This window comes from Cyprinus carpio, chromosome A8, assembly GCF_018340385.1.
Source record: "Cyprinus carpio isolate SPL01 chromosome A8, ASM1834038v1, whole genome shotgun sequence".
NCBI lineage: Eukaryota > Metazoa > Chordata > Actinopteri > Cypriniformes > Cyprinidae > Cyprinus > Cyprinus carpio.
This window is the reverse complement of record NC_056579.1, coordinates 6,787,321-6,803,245: the sequence shown is the minus strand read 5'-3', so window position 1 is coordinate 6,803,245 and position 15,925 is coordinate 6,787,321. Positions and strand designations below refer to the sequence as shown.

Sequence of the window (15,925 nt, the reverse complement as noted above, 5' to 3'; positions counted from 1 at the left end):
AATTAGAACATATTTGATGTGTATATAGCAAACAAGACAAGCAACAAGACATCTTATTATTTTTTTAATCATTTATCATCACCTCCAGTAAAATCTCGATAACTGACAGTCCAGCTCCACTTAGCTGTAATAATAATACACATCAAACACGTTCTGACTGGCTGTATTTTTGTTCTTTGTGAGCAGTATTTTCAGTTTCACTGACAACTTAAAATAACTTGACACTGGAAACTCATGTTACACCTGGTTATGGGAAGGTGTTTGTGTAATAAATTGTTTTTGGGTGTTTTTTCCCCTTTCACTTTTTTTTCTATTTTCTTAGTTATAGTTTACAAAATTTAACAAAACAATAGGTTACTTTCCTTTTCAGGACTTGTGGGGACATGCTGATTTGTTAAAAAAAAAAAAAAAAATTATAAATTATAAATTATAAAATATATATATATAGAAATCAATATTAAGATGTGTATATCTACCTGGCAGCAGGCACAGTATTTCCAGCAGCAGAGCAAAAGCAAACCAAGCAATAGCATCAGAAACATAATGAGAGGAATCAACCACAGGAAACCTGCAGGTGGACAGTCTGATACACAGAGAAACAATCAGTTAGTTTAACACTCACATGTATTACTCACCACACTCTTGTTCAAGAGCTAGAAATACAGCCTAAGTAGTAGACCCATAACTACAACAGGACAATTTAACAGTGCTCAATTTTACCTCATATGAAATAATATATATGTATGTGAGAAATCAGTTTTAAATTAACTTATAGGTTCACCCAAAGGCTGTATAAACTTTTTTATCTTATAAAAAGTACAATTCATTTTTGTGCACATCTCACCTTTCTTTTTCTTTACTAGGATGTGGTGTTCTTTGTCTGTGATGTTCATTGGATAATTAACAGTGTAGTGATATGTGCAGTCATCATCTTCGTCACGGAAACTGCATGTCTCTATTACTTTTTTATGGTCTTCAAGCTCTTCCACCATGACGATTTTAAAGGGACACTCATTACATTTCCGTCCTTTTCTCTCTCCAGTGTTCCAGGCCTGGCATTGAACGCAGCTCCTCTTGTCTTCACACATACCCAATTGTTGCTGCATTATGAGAGACAGTTGGTATCAGGGCAGAACTAATTAGCATGCAAAGTAAAGGAATTCAGATAGACGGACACATTCACACACACACACACACACACACACACACACACACACACACACACACACACACACACACACACACACACACACACACACACACACACACCCATCACAGTCGCACCTGGAAGTTTGCTTCACAAGTGGAGCTCAGTGGAAGTCCGGATTTTTGACACTCACAACGACCACATATGCAGTCACCATGGCCATTACAGATGCCCTACAAAACAGAAGAACAATTTTATTATACACAGAACTGTGTTTTATCTAGACACATTTATCAAAACTGAGTTATGAGTGAAATGGATCTCCTTGACTATCATCAGATCTGTGAAAGATGGGTTTGGCTCAACTATGCTATGATTTAGAGAAAATCATTCAAAATTTAATGGAAAAACATCAGTTTCAGTGTTGACGTAGTTAATGTATTTTAACTATCAGCATCTACTAGCAAATGACACCAACTACGTAAATTAAAATGATCTTGTATCTTCCTGAAAAAATATTTTGTGTTGCCAGGAACATTTAATAAATTTAGGTTTGACCGCAAAATGTTGAGATTGACCAATCAGAATTCAGTATTCCAGAGAGCTGTTTTCAATTATTATTATTATTATTTTTTTTAATAAATGTGAATATTGACAAGTACCATAGACTTGGGGACATAGTTTAGTAGACCACACAGATTGGAGTCAGTAAGAATATATCTCTTATGGTCTCCAAGGATGCATTTACAGGTGCATCTCAATAAATTAGAATGTCATGGAAAAGGTCATTTATTTCAGTAATTCAACTCAAATTTTGAAACTCATGTATTAAATAAATTCAATGCACACAGACTGAAGTAGTTTAAGTCTTTGGTTCTTTTAATTGTGATGATTTTGGCTCACATTTAACAAAAACCCACCAATTTAATTATAATAAATATAAATATTATTATCAGTTGAAAACAGTTGTACTGCTTATTTTGTGGAAACTGTTTTTTTTTCAGGATTCTTTGATGAAAAGAAAGTGCAAAAGAACAGCCTGTATTTGAAATCGTTACACTGTCAAAAGTCTTTACTGTCACTTTTGATCAGTTTAATGCATCCTTGATGAATAAACATTAATTTCTTAAAAATTTTTTGAATGGTGTTCCCCAATTTGCTACTTGGATGATTTTTTACATTTATATATACAGGTGCATCTCAGTAAATTACTACAATTTTAAATAACTGTTTTCTATTTTAATTATATTTTTAAAATGCAAAATCTTACTGCCCCTAAATTTTTGAACAGTAGTGTGCTTGCATAGTGACTTCATGTTTTTGTGAGCATTACCCCTTTGCTGTCCAGACATGATACGTTGCTGATGGGACATTCACAGGCATCTCCAATCCATCCTGGTGTACAAACACATCTGCCCATACTGCAGCTTCCACGTTCTGTTGTTGCAAACAAAGATGAAAGGTCACAAACCCTGAAACTTAACTACAACAACAAATCAAAGCATGTCTGCTCCTAATACAACCTTATCAAATGACTGTATTGCCTGTTTTTCATTCATCTCTCAAATTAAATTTTGGATATATTACTGGAATATATTCAAATAGTAAAAACTTTTCACTGACCATTACAAAGAAATCCACCAAATCTCTGACACTGAGATTTGTCAAACTGGCAGAAGGGCCCTTCAAACTGGAATGGGTTATAGCACACACAGGTCCCACACATGCAGTCTCCTCTGCCCGAGCAAGACTCGTTCTTCCCAGGTTCGATGCACTTGGCAGAGCCCATGGAGACTCCTACTGAACAGTTACAGAAAGGGCCTAGCCTATGAGAGGAAGGGCAAGACAGGCAAGAAGCAGGCAAGAAGCAGGGTTATGGACTGCAATATAATGGGCACAAATCAAAGATATCAAAAGACATAAATATCAATACCATCCATCATAACACTTGCATTTCCCACAGACAAGATCTCCTTGGCCATTACAGCGCACTGCTTTCTTAACCGGAGTCTGATGTTAAGGTTGAAACAGTAGTGTAAGATTTTAAATGAACATGTAGAACAGGAGAAGGGTTATAAAGAGGTAGCAGACCTTACCTTTTCGCAGTCACATGTATGACAGAGCACTTCGGCGTTTATTCTGAAGGCGGAGCTAAATGTGGTTGGTTTGATTCTTAAGGTTCCAGCCCGGTCAGCCTGGCTGGCATTACACACATGCTGCTCTCCCACCTGAGTAAGAGCCTTCAGACTGACTTTAAATTTACCCTTTACAGAGAGAAAACTTGAATCAGTGTCTTTACAACAAGGTTTTCATATTTTAAAGAGTAAAATAGATTGTTTATAAAATTGCAGCGCATGCAGTTATTGTGACAACCAGCATGCGTCTTGTTTTCTGTTAGATATGTAATAAATTACATTAAATATTTCAATAAATTAAACTAATAATTATTAAAAAATAATTTAAATTTTCAATAAATTTTAAATGAAAAAAAGAATCATTTAAAAATATGTTTGTAAAAACAGAAAGCATTTGATAAAAAAATAAATACATTTATAACATATTTAAATTATTATTTAACATAATAATTAATGCTTTTTGCTTCCTTTTGAAAAGCTGGCAAGTGCGTGAGAAACTACATTTGAAGTTGTAAATTAAAAAGAAGTCAAAGGCACTCACAATTTCACCTGGTGTGATTTTATAACTGCCAGATTCAGAAAAAGTGCCAGACTGAGGGAGTATGTCGACTTTCACCGCCTTTGGTCTGTCCTCTGCACGGATACTGATCTTGGAACGAATACTCTTTTAAAAAAACGATGGTTAAAAAAAAAGAGTTACATCAAATTAAAAAAAAAAAAATCTCAGCAATGTATTTGGTATGGAAATAAATTTACTTCAAAAGCATTTTTTAAAATGCTCAAGATGTTGGAGGAATCTTCTTGTAAACGTCCCAGCTCAGCAATAGGGAAGTATTCATGGAGTTTCTACAAACAAAGGAAACCATAACGTGTGTTAAAAAGAAGTTTATGAAGTGAAAGTCGTGACATTTGCCAAGTACAGTAACCCATACTCAGAATTGGTGCTCTGCATTTAACCCATCCAACTGCACACACACAGCAGTGAGAAGTGAACACACCGTGAACACACACCCGGAGCAGTGGGCAGCTAAATCCAGCACCCGGGAGCAACTGGGGGTTCAGTGCCTTGCTCAAGGGCACTTCAGCCATGGGTATTGAGGGTGGAAGAGAGCGATTATATTCAATTTTCAATATAATCCTCATTTATATTTTGGTCTCTGTGAACTTTTCAATGGAATCAAGTTGCACTTACGTCATTGATACAACCAAAATACGTTTTTAAAGGCATACAAACCTCGTAGTATGAATAGGAGTGGTTAGTAATGGCGAAGATTGGAATGATGTTATGTTTCACCAGAAGTCGCACTAGGGTGGGTATAGATGGGTAGTCTTGACGAGTATCATGTGTGTAATTTCCATCTGAAGTCAGATGGCATTGCTCATCGTTACGATCCAAGATGCCCGCAAGCACATTGACACCGTCTGCCTCATAATGGAAAGCTGATTCAGTGGAGAAGACAAGCAAGTGGGTGCTGTCTTCCCTCCAGCCAATTTGTTCCTGTGAAAATGAGAAACAAGTTATACTGTACCAATAAGAAGTAAGTTACTGTTTACAGTACTGTAAATGGCAAGCATTTTTCACTTCTGTCTACCGAATTAACTTCTTAAAATTAGACTCTCAGTACCTGGCAGACAGCAGCCTGTAAGATGGCATCAAAACCCCCCTCGGGGGCATCCAGGTTGCCAGATATGCACTCTTGCTGGAGCTTCTCTCTAAAGGTTTCTATGTTTTTTGTGAGAGTGATGACGTTACGGAATGAAAACGGAGGGTCGGCGTTGGCCCACGGCTCTTTTAATCTTTAAGAGGAAAAACATATATAAGGACAAAGTCAAACTGCATGGTGCTGTAACAGTGTATTGTTCTTACTTAGCTGGTCTCATGTCTGTCTGAGGCTCGGTGACTTTGTCCACAAACTTGCCAAATCCGATGGTGTAATCATCAGAGAGTTTGCCAACAAGCTTAGCTACATGGGGTGAAATCAGACAATGAATGAAAATTAAAATGTTTCAAAACAAATAATTCATGACTGTGGCACCCAAAACTAGTTTGTCCAAGTGGTATAATTTCAAAAATTGCGTTCAAACAGCCAGACAATGCGCAATAGATTCGGAGAAGGAATCAAAATATGTATTTAAAAGTTGAACTAACTTGACCCACCATCTAAATAATGCAACACTCATGGCTCAAGATGAAACAGTGAGACATAACACAACAGCCAGTGTAAAAATAGCAAGAACATATCCTGTAAACTCACTTGGTGCAGCATAGCTTGATAGTCGAGACGTTAATTTACAATGGACCCTATCATGTGGCAATAATTGATACATAAACAATTCTAACAATTATAAGATCTTCATTATTGATGGATGCATCACCCCTCGCAATGTTTGAACTAAGCTGGGCAATATAGTTAAAAAAAAAATTGTAGCCTTTTGGTATAATATATAAAAATATGATTTTATAATGGCTATGTATAAACACACATGTGTGTGTGAGGGGGATTTTTTTCACAGTGACGAGAACAAACTGTTGAATCAGAATGAGAACAAACTGTTTTTAAATCACTAAAATAGCCAGTTTAAACTGAGTCACATCTAAAATCAACAGCTCTAACACCATGTTTACTACTGTAGTTCACTGCGAAATTAACAGTGGTGTTTAATTTTACATAGCAAACCATCACAAATATATCGTTCAACCCAGAATTAAAACCCTTACCAGCCCACATCTAACCACTATGATACACCGCCCTCCTCGCTCACCCAGCTGGTCTCCCATCCTCTTCAAGTTTGCCAGATCATCAGACATAGAATTTGAGAAGTCCATGAGGATGTAGAGGTCCAGAGGGCCACGGGCTGGTTCAAACACCTCCATCTCCACAACCTTCTCCTCCCCGGGGAGAAGCGTCATGCTCATTAGCTGAGGGGCCACCTGAGAGTACGTCAGTGACTTATTAATTGTCGTATTCTGAAAAACACACAAAGACACATTAATGCATAAACACACATGAATCCATGATATGGAAATGTAACTTAAGGGAGGGACAGGATTCTGATAAAACAAACCTTTACAGTTTTACTGTTGCTCTCAATTGTTACCATCCGACTACTACATTTACGGGCCTCCAAGTTTTCCTTCAGGTCACAACGCTCATACTCGAAGATCTGAAGAGAAAAAACAGATACAAATGAAAGAAATGACACAACTGTGGTCAACAAATCAGTACATTCAAATGACTTCTGTAGGTTAATGTGACACTGAAGACTGGGAATCTAATCGTTCACAATATTACTATTTTTACTGTATATCTGATCAAATATATACAGTCGGGCTGTCAAATGATTAATCACGATTAATCACAACCAAAATTGGTTTACATAATATATGTATGTGTACAGGGTATATTTATTATGTATATATAAATACACACACATAAATTACTATTTAGAAAATATTTACATGTATATACATTTATATATTTATATTCTTATATTTTAATTATATAGCGACTATATTTAATATATAAACATAACATATTCTTCTTAAATATATACATGCATGTGTGTGTATTTATATATACATAATAAATATACACAGTATACACACATATATTATGTAAACAAAACTTTTATTTTGGATGTGATTAATCGTGATTAATCATTTGACAGCCGTATTGTCTTATCTTGGTAAACAAAAGCGACTGATTTCAAAAACATAAAAAATAGTACAGACCCCATACTTTTGAATGGCAGTGTACAGTATATTATTAAAGTTCATTTGAGAAGAACTGCTCAAATCGCTGTTTAATAACACTGTAGTGTGTCATGCTTGGAACTGAATAATGAAATTGTTGTTTAAATGAATGTTTGACATTTCTAATCACTAACATTTACATTTCGGTTTAGATTTGTAAATGAGTTCATATTCTTCTACAGACCTTCTGGATCAATACGTCATATAGACTAATTATGAAAAAATGTCAACATCAATTCATTCTTCAGAATGAGGATCAGTGAGTTTCACCTCATCAGGGCAGTAAGCACATCTTGTGCCGATCTGGATACATTCTGAGCAGGTTTTTGCCCCGGCAGCAGTACAGTAGTTCACTATGTAACACACAAAAAAAAGCATATTCAGCAAATAACAAAGATAATTATGTCTTCCCTGAATTCGGCTTTAAATGTTTTGAACTCAGTAATTAAGGTCTTCTTAGTGTTACATATTTGGGAAACTGCTGAATTTCACTGCTTTAAATAAAACATTTAAACATCAAACAAATGTTACTAGAGATTTCCTCTGAACTAATAAATTTTTTTCTGAGCCATTTTTGCTATGACTTTAAACCAACTGTTCATTTTAAGTGAAGATACCTGTATGAAGTCAATTCTCCTAATGTTCATACCAAAATTATGGTCTTGTTCCACTGACAACCACAAATAATCTTGCTGTTGTTATTTTTAACAATACATCTATTGTTTTATCATTTAAATATCCTAATAATCTTTTTTTTTTTTTTTTTTTGCTTGAAAGGTGAACAGTGCTGTCATTTTAGAATAAATGACACTTGGGCTGATGTTTTATTATTCAGTGAAATTACATATATATATATATACAAATTATAGCATGCAAAGTATTTAGACGGTTAAAAATGTAATTCACTGTATTAGATAAAACATCAACCCGAATGTTATCATATATATTGGTTATCATTAATGATTACAGTCAGCAGAAAGTAATCTGGTGTTTTTAACTGACTTGGCATTGCTTCCTGAGTAAAAGTGTTTGTAATTGAGATTTGAGGTTTAAGAGTCTTAAGAGTTGATGTTCCCACCCTCATTAGCACGGCTGGCTGTCACAGCGAGCATGAGAACGTAGATCCCCACAGAGAGACGCAGCGCCCATCCTCCCATTTCAGTCTGAAACATAAATACAACAATTGCAAGATCACACATTTTACATAAAGTTAAACATGGTGAACAGATGCCACACAGATGCACATGCACGCATACAGAGATACACACCATAACTGATCATAACTGAACTGAGTAATTCAAGGCATGCAAGACATGTGCTTTGGTAAACACCATAAAACATTCAGCAAAAACCTCACAATGACCAGACACACTGTAGTCGACATTCACTTGAAATCTACAGCATATTTGTATGTCCACTGTCCATTACACTTTTAGAGACCACTGTCCTTAATATCTAATCAACAATAGAATTGCATGCACCTGAGCTGTTATATTGGCACTTAAATAAAAAAACAAAAGCAGAAATCTGATCCACTTTTCTCTCGCTCCCTTTCTCCCTAAAAACATCAAATGAAAGTTGAGCCCATTTCACCCCCCATAAATCTGAACTCTGACAGCGAAGAGGAGAAACAGACAGTGATTCCTCAGGAATTCCTCTCATATCCTCTACAGATGGACACGGACTCCGGTGAAGAGAAAACAGTGGAAAGTTTGAGAACAACTTTTCATGTATATTTTTGTGTATTACACTTTGGTCTATATTATTTTTTTGTGCATAATTTAATATAACTTTCAATTGATACATTTTTTGTAATTAATTACATTATATTAATTGATGAATTTGATCCCTTATCAATATCTGCTGATTAGAATCAGAACACATTCTTATATGCGTCAACGCACATACTGTATACATCAGACCGACACTGCGTCACTTCTCACTGTTTTTTTTTTTTTGTTCAGCATTTTTTTGTTGTATTTTAAGCTCCATCTAGGACACAAAACACATTCCCTGAACACATCAATATGCATTGTCTGCTGCTTTTGCAAAACTTGGTTTGGTTAAACTTATTACTTGTAGTAGCAGCTGGTGCTAAACTGACTGCAGACTTGCAAAAACCATCAAGTTTGTACAGTACTTCAGGTACTTGTTCTTTTGAATATGTAAGTTTGAATATATCCTATGGCACAAAAATCACTAACTACAGAATTTACATACAAGTTTTTTGAAATTTTTTAAATAAGTGTACTAAATTATCATGTTAAATTGAAAGCCTTGCAAATTTGATCCATCAAAAACTCCCCCTAAACCACTAAAATACACAAAACAATACACAGGTTGTTCTAAACCTAGTATTCACACATCCTTCAAATCTAAATACATATACATCAGTCTCAGTAAAGCTAAATACAAATTCAACTAAATGTAAAGGATGAGAGAAAACCTCAATCACATCCAGGATGAAACCTAAACAGGACTTTAGCATGCTATTGTGAACCTGATTGGGCCTGTGCTAAACTCACAGGGCATTTAAATCATGCTAAGTCATACAGATAAATGTAAATCAATCTTAAAATAATAATAAAACAAAAATAAGTCTCAGTAAAGCTAAATACAAATTCAACTAAATGTAAATCAATCTTAAAATAATAATGACATTAAAATACCATAATTAAACCTAACAGTCACAATATATACAGAATGATCCAGACACAAATGTGAATGGTCACAAATGCATAACAACACTGAACAACATTCAAATCAAAATGAACAACTGAAAATGAATGGTGCAGCTTCAGACAGCTTGTGAAAACAACCAACAGCCAAACACATCACAAAGTGATTCAAAAAATTCTATTCATTTCGCCAGCCACAAACATCAGCTGAAAAACAAGGCTAACAAAAAGAGACAAGCAAATAAAGAGGAAAGGGGAAGCAGAGATAAAAAGAGCCTTACAAAATACATGCATGACTGTGAGGCTTTACAAAAAGATTGTTGATCTCACAAACCTCTTAGTTTGTTGTTTCCCAATCCAAGTCCCAGAGTCCAACCACAAACAGTAAAGTTCTCTAAAAGAAAATCCTTAATTCTCTCTCCTGTTTCCAATGATTAACCGAAGAGGGAGAAGAACCTTGTTTTCCACCTGTCTTCACAAATCCAAACAACAGGGAAACTTCTTGTTCTTGCAGGAAAAAGTTCCCTCCCTACCCCACTTGGGGCTGTGCACAATCAACTAAATATTCCCCCCAGATACAACTTGTGTTTAAGAGTGAATGTGTGTCTGGTCCCTCCTCTTTTGCTCAAGCTGTTCAGGTGGGTCGCAGGCAACACCCTCCCTTTCTTTCGCTGACTTTGTGAGGCAACAAGGTCGTTTCACCTTTCTTTCTGTCCTTTGCTCACTCGCTCTCTGCACATTCCTTTAGCAGCACCCTCACCTGTGTGAACTTGAGAATGACAGGCCAGAGCTCCTTTCCGAGGGGGAGAGGAAAAGAGAGTGAGAGAGAGGGGGAAAGAGTGAAGAAACCCTGCCCTTGCACAGGGAGTGGCAGGCAGATTTTTTGCCTGCAGGGTACAAAAGAATCATTGCCACAGTCATTTCTGCACATGGATACGCAGGTACACACATGAACACGTGCCTCGTTTCACTTTAAAACAATGGAAAGTGACGAACTAAACTCAGAGATATGCATGACAAACAATCTGAGAGGCTTCACACACAGCACACACAGAGCATTGCCTTTGAAGTCTTTCAAATGTCACTGCCACAAAAATGGCCCTAATACAAGAGGGAATAGAGAAAGTGAGACAGCAAGAGAGGAAGCAAGATATACATTGAAGAAATGAGGAGAGGGAGAGAGGGAGAGTGATGAAAACATGCATTCCTGTGTAGCAGGAACAAAGCAAAAGTTTCCAGAACGACCTCCATTTACAACTTGACTAGGTCATATAAATATAAAAGATATATATAATGATAGAATAATAGAATGATTGATAGACAGAACGATTGATAGGAACACAACAGATATATAGACAGACAGACAGCCATACAGAACAGAATGATAGATATATAACGCTAGAACAATTGACAGACAGACTGACAGACACAGACAGACAGACACATACAGACAGACAGACAGACAGACAGACACAGACAGACAGACAGACAGACTGACAGACACAGACAGACAGACACATACAGACAGACAGACAGACACACACAGACAGACAGACAGACAGACAGACAGACAGACAGACAGACAGACAGATAGACAGAGACAGACAGACAGACACACACAGACAGACAGACAGACAGACAGACACACAGACAGACAGACAGACAGACACACACACAGACACACATACAGACAGACACACATACAGACAGACACACAGACACAGACAGACAGACAGACTGACAGACACATACACAGACAGACAGACAGACAGACAGACACAGACAGACAGACAGACACAGACAGACAGACAGACAGACAGACAGACAGACAGACAGACAGACAGACAGACACAGACAGACACATACATACAGACAGACAGACACAGACAGACAGACAGACAGACAGACAGACAGAACAAACAAATGACAGACAGACAGACAGACAGACAGACAGAAGGACACGGACATGCAGACAGACAGACGGACGGACGGACGGACAGACAGACAGACGGACGGACGGACACAGACGGATGGACGGACAGACAGACAGACAGACGGATACAGACAGGACAGACAGACAGACAGACAGACGACGGACGGACAGACAGACAGACGGACGGACGGACACAGACGGATGGACGGACAGACAGACAGACAGACACATACAGACAGACAGACAGACAGACAGACAGACAGACAGACAGAACCTTCTTTTGTTTATAAACTTTGAATTCATACAGGCTGTTTGGATTTAAAAGAAATTGGCACAAAGATACAAATTAATCAGTTGAAAATGGCAATAAGTGCCAAATAATACATGTTTGTGCATTTAATGAACAAATATACAACTTTTTGTGCACATTTTTGCCCTCTTTTTACTGTATCTTCTGAAAATTTTGTACACAATTCCAATCCCTCTCAGGATTTCCCTTTCCCACCAAAAAGAATCACTATTGTAACCATAGTTGCCAGTTACTGTTGTTGTTAATGTAATCCTTCAAAAAACAAAAACCAATTTACAAAAAAACCCACTAACAAAATCAAAAAATTAAAATGAATTTTTAAAAACAAATAAATATCAAACAAAAAAATACATTTTGACAAAGTCCAGAATCATTTGAGTCAAAAGGTTATAATTTACGTTTTGCAATTTAAGCCCACAATAGATAGCCTACAATAAAATACATTTTGACAAAGTCCAGAATCGGGAAGAAACAGGGCTGCAGGTTAGCCCACAGTAAGTATCAAGACATTAAAGACATATCGTGTTAAAACGAATTGCTCATTTTGTTGCTAATTTTATGTTAGATGACAGTTCATAAAACATATTCGTTCTCTCTCGTGATTTGTTTTTCTTTAAAAGAAAAACGCATTCCTTAGTAAGTCTAAGCTTTCAAAATCAACTGCTGATGAAGTGACTAATACCAATTTACCATGGTAATCTTTCGTGGCAGGATGCATCTTTCACTTCTTAATATCTGCTGCATGTTTTAAAAATACATATTACACCACTTACACAAACACTTCTCCAAAACAAATATTATTTTCCCCCTTCAGCGGTCAAAACCATTTCTCTTAGGCTTTCTCTTGGCAAATCCTACCACCCACAAAGGACATAACGGCTGCAAACAGGTTTAGCAGTTTTAAAACACTTACAGTATTAAAAACGAGTTTGATTTGCTCAAAGTAATTGACCTCACCTCTTCACAGACGAGTTCCGCTGTCGCCTACTACAGTCAGTCAGCGCGTGTCAAAACTGCGAGCTCCTAGAAAACATCTGTTGGCATCTTTGGCGCGTTCAGAATCTGCTCAAACGTTATGTGTCATACTTACAAACATTCATGCATTTTTTTAATTCACATTTTCCTAGCACTTGCAGACGCCCTGGACTGCATTACGCACATTTTTGGCAAACACTTTTTTGTGAGGCGAACGGATCCATCATTTACATGACAAAAGAATCACTCAGAATTTACTACTTTCTTTTGTTATTTGTAATCAAGCCAGACTCATGAAAATGGGATTTGAAATGTGTCTTTGAAAGCAGACCAAAAACTAGCAAAAAAGAAGAGCTATACTCTAAAGAGCTTATGAACATATGTTCATATAGAACTTAGGCTACTAGACCTACCAAAAAATGTATATTAAAATTGAAAAAGTTCAGTATGTCCTAATGAGACATCCATGGTCTCAGAAATATTTACACACTTCTCCCGTCGAACTGTTGTATAAATGCAATATCACACTCGTAGCCGTGCTATATGGCTGTATATCAATACTCTTTGATTACGAATTGTGCTGATATACAGTCATATCGCACTGCTACGAGTGTGATATTGCTTATATATATGTGTGTGTGTGTGTGTGTGTGTATCCCGCTCTCTCTCATGAAGCCAACAAGGAAGTGACTTAAACTGTAATTCGTCACCTGGCCGCTAGAGGCTGGCTGCAAAAAGGAGTCAATCCCATAGACTCCTCATGTTAAAATGCCCAACTTTACAGCAGAAAAAAACATGTTTACAGCCTGGTTCAAAAAAAGATTTTTGTCTATATAGCTAATTTTGCCCTTCATGACAACTGTGAGGGGGGTGAATTTTTTTTATAACTCTTCTGTTTAAATTATATTAAGCCTTAAAGTTCTGCATAATTAAGGGAGTGGCCACTTGAGTGACAGGTGGATTGCAGCTGCTGTCGCGCTAGGTGGGCGTGGCTTCAGCAACCAGCTCCCGCCTTTTTGCCCATTTTCGATTATCCAATAGTGATGCGCTGCCAAGATGGCGACGACCCGCTCAGCCCACTTTGAGCTTCAAAAACGCTCTTCAGGAATCTACGGGTGACGTAATGGACACTACGTCCATGTTTTTATACAGTCTATGCTGTGTGTGTGTGTGTGTGAAATACAGAAAGTGGTTGTACATATATATATATATATACTCTCTCTCTCTCTCTCTCTCTCTAATATATATATATATATATATATATGTATACAGGTGCAATAAATCTCAATAAATTAGAATGTTGTGGAAAAGTTCATTTATTTCAGTAACTCAACTCAAATTGTGAAACTCGTGTCTTAAATAAATTCAATGCACACAGACTGGAGTAGTTTAAGTCTTTTAATTATGATGATTTTGGCTCACATTTAACAAAAACCCACCAATTCACTATCTTAACAAATTAGAATACTTCATAACACCAATAAAAAAAAACATTTTTAGTGAATAGTTGGCCTCCTGGAAAGTATGTTCATTTACTGTACATGTACTCAGTACTTGGTAGGGGCTCCTTTTGCTTTAATTACTGCCTTAATTCTGCGTGGCATGGAGGGTCAGTTTTTGGCACTGCTGAGGTGGTATGGAAGCCCAGTTTTTTTTGACAGAGGCCTTCAGCTCATCTGCATTGTTTGGTCTCTTGTTTCTCATTTTCCTTTTGACAATACCCCATAGATTCTCTATGGGGTTCAGGTCTGGTGAGTTTGCTGGCCAAGTCAAGCACACCAACACCATGGTCATTTAACCAACTTTTGGTGCTTTTGGCAGTGTGGGCAGGTGCCAAATCCTGTTGGAAAATTAAATCAGCATCTTCAAAAGGCTGGTCAGCAGAAGGAAGCATGAAGTGCTCCAAAATTTCTTGGTAAACGGGTGCAGTGACTTTGGTTTTCAAAAAACACAATGGACCAACACCAGCAGAAGACATTGTACCCCAAATCATCACAGACTGTGGAAACTTAACACTGGACTTCAAACAACTTGGGCTATGAGCTTTTCCACCCTTCCTCCAGACCGGACCTCGGTTTCCAAATGAAATACAAAACTTGCTCTCATCTGAAAAAAGGACTTTGGACCACTGGGCAACAGTCCAGTTCTTCTTCTCCTTAACCCAGGTAAGACACCTCTGACGTTGTCTGTGGTTCAGGAGTGGCTTAACAAGAGGAATACGACAACTGTAGCCAGATTCCTTGACACGTGTGTGGTGGCTCTTGAAAAGTCCATTCCTTGTGAAGTTCACTCAAATTCTTGAATCGATTTTGCTTGACAATCCTCATAAGGCTGCGGTTCTCTTGGTTGGTTGTGCATCTTTTTCTTCCACACTTTTTCCTTCCACTCAACTTTCTGTTAACATGCTTGAATACAGCACTCTGTGAACAGCCAGCTTCTTTGGCAATGCATGTTTGTGGCTTACCCTCCTTGTGAAGGGTGTCGATGATTGTCTTCTGGACAACTGTCAGGTCAGCAGTGTTCCCCATGATTTTGTAGCCTAGTGAACCAGACTGAGAGACCATTTTGAAGGCTCAAGGAAACCTTTGCAGGCGTTTTGAGTTGATTAGCTGATTGGTATGTCACCATATTGTAATTTGTTAAGATAGTGAATTGGTGGGGTTTTGTTAAATGAGAGCCAAAATCATCACAATTAAAAGAATCAAAGACTTAAACTACTTCATTGTGTGCATTGAATTTATTTAATACACAAGTTTCACAATTTGAGTTGAATTACTGAAATAAATGAACTTTTCCACGACATTCTAATTTATTGAGATGCACCTATATATAAATGTAAAAAATCATCCAACATATTACAGGCAAGTTAAGCCACTTAAAGTAGCAAATTGGGGAACACCATTCAAAAGTTTTTTTTTTTTTAGAAATTAATGTTTATTCATCAAGGATGCATTAAACTGATCAAAAGTGACAGTAAAGACTTTTGACAGTGT

General features: G+C 37.0%; 1 protein-coding gene across 7 annotated transcripts in view; it reads right to left on the bottom strand.

Annotated features, from left to right (window-relative positions):
• Positions 1–13,102, bottom strand: part of LOC109059019 (integrin beta-4-like) — a 31,525-nt gene extending 18,423 nt beyond the window's left edge. For 2 of the 7 annotated variants that reach the window (XM_042761830.1, XM_042761833.1), the window contains exons 1-17: positions 10,049–10,509; positions 8,115–8,199; positions 7,307–7,389; positions 6,349–6,447; positions 6,046–6,250; positions 5,150–5,246; positions 4,908–5,079; positions 4,517–4,780; positions 4,039–4,128; positions 3,824–3,946; positions 3,244–3,411; positions 3,081–3,157; positions 2,771–2,973; positions 2,481–2,584; positions 1,285–1,380; positions 845–1,100; positions 477–583 (exon numbers count right to left, since the gene is read on the bottom strand). In XM_042761830.1, the coding sequence (XP_042617764.1) occupies positions 477–583; positions 845–1,100; positions 1,285–1,380; positions 2,481–2,584; positions 2,771–2,973; positions 3,081–3,157; positions 3,244–3,411; positions 3,824–3,946; positions 4,039–4,128; positions 4,517–4,780; positions 4,908–5,079; positions 5,150–5,246; positions 6,046–6,250; positions 6,349–6,447; positions 7,307–7,389; positions 8,115–8,193 (2,223 nt within the window). In that variant the 5' untranslated portion in view covers positions 8,194–8,199; positions 10,049–10,509. Of the gene's footprint in view, positions 1–476; positions 584–844; positions 1,101–1,284; positions 1,381–2,480; positions 2,585–2,770; positions 2,974–3,080; positions 3,158–3,243; positions 3,412–3,823; positions 3,947–4,038; positions 4,129–4,516; positions 4,781–4,907; positions 5,080–5,149; positions 5,247–6,045; positions 6,251–6,348; positions 6,448–7,306; positions 7,390–8,114; positions 8,200–10,048; positions 10,511–12,914 lie in introns of those variants that run through there. The other 5 variants (XM_042761831.1, XM_042761832.1, XM_042761836.1 and 2 more) reach the window with 5 other exon arrangements.
• Positions 13,103–15,925: the final 2,823 nt, after the last annotated feature.